The sequence below is a fragment of the Haliotis cracherodii genome, unplaced genomic scaffold, assembly GCF_022045235.1.
Source record: "Haliotis cracherodii isolate W230 unplaced genomic scaffold, xgHalCrac1.p SCAF_18, whole genome shotgun sequence".
NCBI lineage: Eukaryota > Metazoa > Mollusca > Gastropoda > Lepetellida > Haliotidae > Haliotis > Haliotis cracherodii.
Genome location: NW_027266273.1, coordinates 1,090,940 through 1,097,201, shown reverse-complemented (window position 1 = coordinate 1,097,201; position 6,262 = coordinate 1,090,940). Strand labels below are relative to the sequence as shown.

The following is a 6,262-nucleotide window of genomic DNA, read 5'->3' as shown; positions in this document are numbered from 1 at the left end:
GTATGTGTACACACTGACGATTGGTGGCCCTCCTTGTATGTGTACACACTGACGATTGGTGGCCCTCCTTGTATGTGTACACACTGACGATTGCTGACCTTTTTTTATGTGTACCCCCTGACGATTGGTGACCTCTTTGTATGTGTACACACTGACGATTGGTGACCTCTTTGTATGTGTACACACTGACGATTGGTGACCTCTGTGTATGTGTACACACTGACGATTGGTGACCTCTTTGTATGTGTACACACTGACGATTGGTGACCTCTTTGTATGTGTACCCCCTGACGATTGGTGACCTCTTTGTATGTGTACACACTGACGATTGGTGACCTCTTTGTATGTGTACACACTGACGATTGGTGACCTCTTTGTATGTGTACCCCCTGACGATTGGTGACCTCTTTGTATGTGTACCCCCTGACGATTGGTGACCTCTTTGTATGTGTACACACTGACGATTGGTGACCTCTTTGTATGTGTACACACTGACGATTGGTGACCTCTGTGTATGTGTACACACTGACGATTGGTGACCTCTTTGTATGTGTACACACTGACGATTGGTGACCTCTTTGTATGTGTACACACTGACGATTGGTGACCTCTTTGTATGTGTACACCCTGACGATAGGTGGCCTTTCTTGTATGTGTTACCCTAGAATATTGGTGATCTTTCTTGTGTATATTGGGAAAATTGATGTTCAGATCTCTGGTTTACCTCACATGTGCATGTACATTACATGTATGTGGCGTCACATAAAAGGAAACAAATGCGAAGAAATACTTCACATAGAGAAATATAAAAAGAATGTACCCAACATAATCATGCAGTACCACTGGAAATTCACTGGTCCCACAGAAAATGTGCAAGACAAATGCAGATCATCATTAGCAATTCCATATATTTTTCATAATTCTATATGTCGCAAATATCCGGTTATACCTTGTTTCTTAATATCCTATTTTAGGTAAACAAACTTAGGAGACTGACATTGGTTTTTTTTACTACTAGCTAAATTTCAAAATGATTGATCCTCATTATTGCATACTTAGATTTTAATTTGAGACAGGATATTTACAAAAATCAAAAAGATATGATTTCTCTCTCTGAGATTTAAAGAGGTACCAAACACTTCTTCCTTTCCTCGAAACACATTATTTTTCAAATTATCCAGCATTATATTTGGGTGTAAATACAAAAATAGAAGGACAAATAGGTTGGTTGGTTGTTTTACGCCGCACTCAGCAATATCCCAGCCTTAAGACGGTGGTCTGTAACTAATCGAGTCTGGACCAGACAATCCAGTGACTGATATTATGAGCATCGATCCACGCCATTGGGGTCGGTGACATGCTTCAACCAAGTCAGCGAGCCTGACCACCAGATCTCGTTAGTCGCCTTTTACGACAAGCATAGTCGCCTTTTATGGAAAGAATGGGTTGCTGAAGACCTATTCTACCCCGGATCTTCACGGGTCAATTACAACTGGAACTGAGTATTCTTTAAAAACAACACCGAGTACCAAATGGACGACAGACAATTCATCGTCTCGTGTGCTATGGATATTTGAACAACAAACGTGCAGAGAGACGGGGATATCCTTTTCAACACAGTTTGCATACATATACCGAACATAATAAGGACCTGAGTTTATTTGATAACTCAGTGAACAATGAAACTCATATCTGAGTGTTATCATACGTGTTATTTGTTCAAATTGTTTATAAACCAATCTCATATGTACTATTGAGAGGCATTGTAACTAAATCCTACGGTAAACGTAGATCTATATAGAGCGAGTTATTTCGTTATATCATTGTGTAATGCGCCAGACGAGTGCCATATGGCTTATCTGGTGATTTGTTCTAAAGTAACTGTGTACTCAACCCTAATTGCCACGCACTGATAATTCTACATCCTGGAATAACAATTATGCAACTCTGCAACAGGCTGACCAGTGGACCGTGGATGGCGCGTGCCTGTCTAGTCACGTGACATGTTAATTGTTATCCTCGCGACAGTTTTGGAAATCGCTTGTGAAAAGGCTAGCTGTTGACATGCACATAAAATGTTATTGACCTGACGTTTTTTTTGTTCCTTTTATATGCGTGATTATCAATTGTAACTACTCTCTAGTCAAGCTTTCTTTCATTAAGTTCTTAAGTTCAGAAAACATTGTATTCCAATATTTGCGTTATATCGAGGAATAACGGTACCCCGATCACACATCAGTTTATTTATTGCAGTAAGGATATGCGTCTTGTGACTGGATCAGTGTCTTGTGGTAAATGACAGACACGATACCGCTTTCAGAGTCGATGCCAGCTTTACCATATGTTTGGTTCTGTAAAGATGCCAATGCATGCGTTAGCAGGTGATGACATTTACTCGACCAATGAAATAACGCGTAACAAATGCCTTCTGTCGCCATTTGCGTTTACGCCATATGTTCTCCGAAGGGGGTATAATAAGTCAAATCCGATATTCTACAATATTGTGTAATTAATACGAGAGAGTGTGTATTGTATTAAAAGCCACTCAGTTGTTTTAATGTGAGATAACAATACATTCTCGACGTTCAACATGCGTGGATTGTGATGGTATTAAATAGATGCATTCATAGTGATGCTGGTTATCCCCTTCCAGCCTCGGAGGGAAGTCAACATCTAAACCTTCTGCTACAGTTAGCCGCTGGTGCCTGGCTCTGTTTGAAGAGAATCTGAGAGGCGTATTTTTAATATTGGCGTTATTTTTGGCTCGGATACTTATTTCAACACGAGATGAGGGTGACCTAAGCCCCCCTATCTCACCGATTGCGCGCCTATGGCGTGCGGCAACAGACTATATCTCTCTAACGCAAGGATGATGGTGTCATGGCGTTTGCTTCCACGAAATTCCGAGATCTTGTAGACTCTAAAATGCCACCGGTGTCGCAAGTATGTTGCCATTCCTTTTTCTATCAAACGTTTCTTCTTCGCTTTATTTTCATTGAATATTTATTACCTGTTGTTCACGTTACAAATTCTAGTGAATAACTCCAAAGAACATTGGTGCTATGTATGCGAGAGGATTCTTTATTATTTCCGACAAATAACCAAATTCCTGAAATAATTTGTATGTATTGTATGTATTTAACCGTTCTGCGATAGGATTATTTGATGCGGCAGCCTGGCCCACATTCACTGTGGCTATTTGACATTTTCTTATGGAAGTAAAGGATTCTATTTTGGTAAACAGACCAAAGTGATCCGAATTCATTATGGGACGACGCCAGTGACATTCCAGGCATATCTTATTGTTGTTTATAGGGCAAAGGAGCGAAACGCAAAGGAAAACGTTCTGATGGCAGTTTTTCGGATAGTTCTAACAGCTTTATCAGACAGGTAGGCTCAATGATGTTTTGACAGTGCGACCGTTTCCGGTGAGCGGAGCATCCAAGATGGCGGCTCTGTTCGTGTTCGTCTCTCGGTATGGGTCTATTTCGGGATCTGGATACGCTATTCCATCCCTTACCCCGTGATTCCATCTGTGTAACGGCATCACCGCCAGATGTGTACGCCAATTTGACACTGCACGGGAAGTTACCCAACCTTTTCAGCTGTGGTTATGCGTGATGAGGAATAAATACTTTTAAATACACCCAAACCGTTTTGACAAAATGCCATTTAATGTTTCCTCAGATTTTTATGTATCGTTCATGCACCCGTGGACATGTATCACAACAACAACAACAAAATTATTTCATTAAATAAATACGTCAAGACTCTAGTGTTTCAATTTCCTACATGTCAAAGTAGTGTATGTTCATAATAATTGACTGTATTGTTAAGGTAAATGAGATTTTGTTCCAACTATGATTTAATTATTTCTACAACAAAAGATTTGTTGTTCTTGCAAAATAGTTAAAAAGAAAGGATTAACCAGTTTAGTTATATGCTTGATATATGCAACAAAGTTCTACAAAATGTTTAGTACATCAAAATAATATCCAAACTTATGCACAATATTACGAAGTTACTCTGAGAACATTGTCATACAGCATACTGGAATGGTAGTGGTCAGGTTACACAATTTATCTATCAGTTATACACTGTATCAAATTCAAGTAATACACTAGTGTATAATTTTATTTATATAATCTTGATAATACTGGAATGTTTTCCAACAGTTTTCCCATAAAGAGAATTTTTATATTTATTCTAGCTTGATACTTATGTTATAATGGATTATTCTTGTTTATGAATAAGATTCAGAAAACTTTTTGATAGAGTGTTTGTATTACATGCCATGAAAAGTGAATCAGCTTCTTATAGTACAGTAAACATGGTAAACTATGTTAATAACAAACAAGCTTATAACATGTATAACGAACTGATGGATATAAAGAACTGTTCTTTGGTCCCGTCCATTTGCTATATATATGCTCTATATGTTTATAACTAACCACGGTTATAACGAACTAAATTTAGTTTTCCATTTGAGCCATAGTTTTCTGTATATCCAAAGCATTAAAGTTTTCAACTTTGAGTTGATCATGATAAAAAGAAGTATCAATGGGACCATTGCTTTAATTGATTCTCATTTGCGGACATGTTTATGAATTTTTGAAAGCATTACCTTTGTAAGCATCTTTTACTTGCGAGGTTTCCCCATTTTTTTAGCTGCCAAGAATATTTCTAGAGTAATGGGTGTATATTATAACCATGTCAAAGATTGAATGTTCCTGGAATTATGAAACATGACTGATAAAGTGCCATCATGAGTCTGTCAAAATTGTCACATTGGAAATGCCTGTAACCCCGTCAATGGAAAGGCAAACAATCTCATATCTTCCAAAATAATACATTTGTACATTTAACATGCTTTCTTCCAATCAACTGAACAAAAAATAAACTGACACACCGATAAGCTTGTAGTGACTAATGAGTTTGCTTTGTTATGCTATTTTTAAGTACTTTAATTGAATCGAAATGATCACATGAATACTCATAGTTTTATAATACTATTTGTCTTTAAGGCCACATGAAAAATAATTCTTGTTTCTCATCATTTTTAAAAAAATGAGTAATGGGAATGTAGGTTGAATGTGAATTCGATTTTGTCCAGCCTAAATTCACAATTGTCCAAAATGAAGCTAATGATATGAAGAAGTAGTGAATGGTTATCAGGACTGCATTTTTATGACTGAAAAAACTAAAACTAAAATAATCTATAAGTCCATGGGCTTAAATGAAAATGAAAAATTGCTTTATGTTCCTTACTGGGTGTTCTATAAAATGTGTAGTAGCAAGCCCTATATGGCCAATTTGGACCAATATTGTTCCATAGATTTCCACATTTGCCAGACACATTGGGTCCCAAACACTGGTGATATTCTGGATACTCAGTGTGTCATTTTAAGCACATATGAGGGACAAGCATATTGGTTTGTCGTTACTTTTTGACAGTAATCATTTCAATGACAAAACATGTTCTTGACTCATAACTTTTAAGTGGAAAAATAATGCCATGTTTTATAGTTAAGTATTGCTCTCTCATTACATTTGTGAGTATTGTTTCACAAACTTTGGGATATTCATTCCTCCTATTATCTTTTTTTTCCTTTTTGGTTTTTAAGCCTGGGCTTAAATTTGGAAAAAATGTTACCAATAAAAATAGGCAAAGTTCATAATTAAGCCCAGGGCTTAAAAACAAGTAGTCCTTGTAATGTGGCCGGCCATTATTAGAAAATATATCATTAAAATCATTTATTGCCTCTATGGTATCAATAAAGTGCAACATCATAAATGAAATAATGAAAATAAAAAGCCTGAACCAACTTTACTTTGCAAAAAATATAAAACCCAATAACTATGGTGTAGATGATTAGAATTGTAAGGATACAGTGGGGTGCAATACGATTAATGTTCCCAAACAGTACTTTTACATCATAAGTTTATATTCTTTCTTTTTGCAGGTGAATCACAACCTTGAATTATTTGTTTTGAAATTTCTGTGATTGATGGGATATTGTAGGGGAGAAACATATTGTCGAAAGGGCGCTGTGAATGTGCGCTATTTATAACCAATAATAGAGAATCTGCATGAGCTGGCTGTTGAACAGTTCATGTTATTAATCACATGTTCTTGCACGATAACTACCTGTAAAGATCCGTGTTAGAATTGGTCTTCAGCAACCCAAGTTTGTCTTGAGAGGTGACAAAAGGGATCAGGTCGTCAGACTTGCTCACTTGGTTGATGTTTGTCATTTGTATC

The 6,262-nt window shown here is 37.0% G+C and overlaps 1 protein-coding gene across 3 annotated transcripts in view; it reads left to right on the top strand.

The window, feature by feature from the left end:
- Positions 1-2,663: 2,663 nt before the first annotated feature.
- LOC139465645 (voltage-dependent L-type calcium channel subunit beta-1-like) overlaps positions 2,664-6,262 on the top strand; it is a 67,910-nt gene continuing 64,311 nt past the window's right edge. For all 3 annotated transcript variants that reach the window (XM_071247379.1, XM_071247376.1, XM_071247372.1), the window contains exons 1-2: positions 2,664-2,943; positions 3,316-3,390. In XM_071247379.1, coding sequence (XP_071103480.1) covers positions 2,881-2,943; positions 3,316-3,390 — 138 coding nt within the window. In that variant the 5' untranslated portion in view covers positions 2,664-2,880. The remainder of the gene's footprint in view (positions 2,944-3,315; positions 3,391-6,262) is intronic.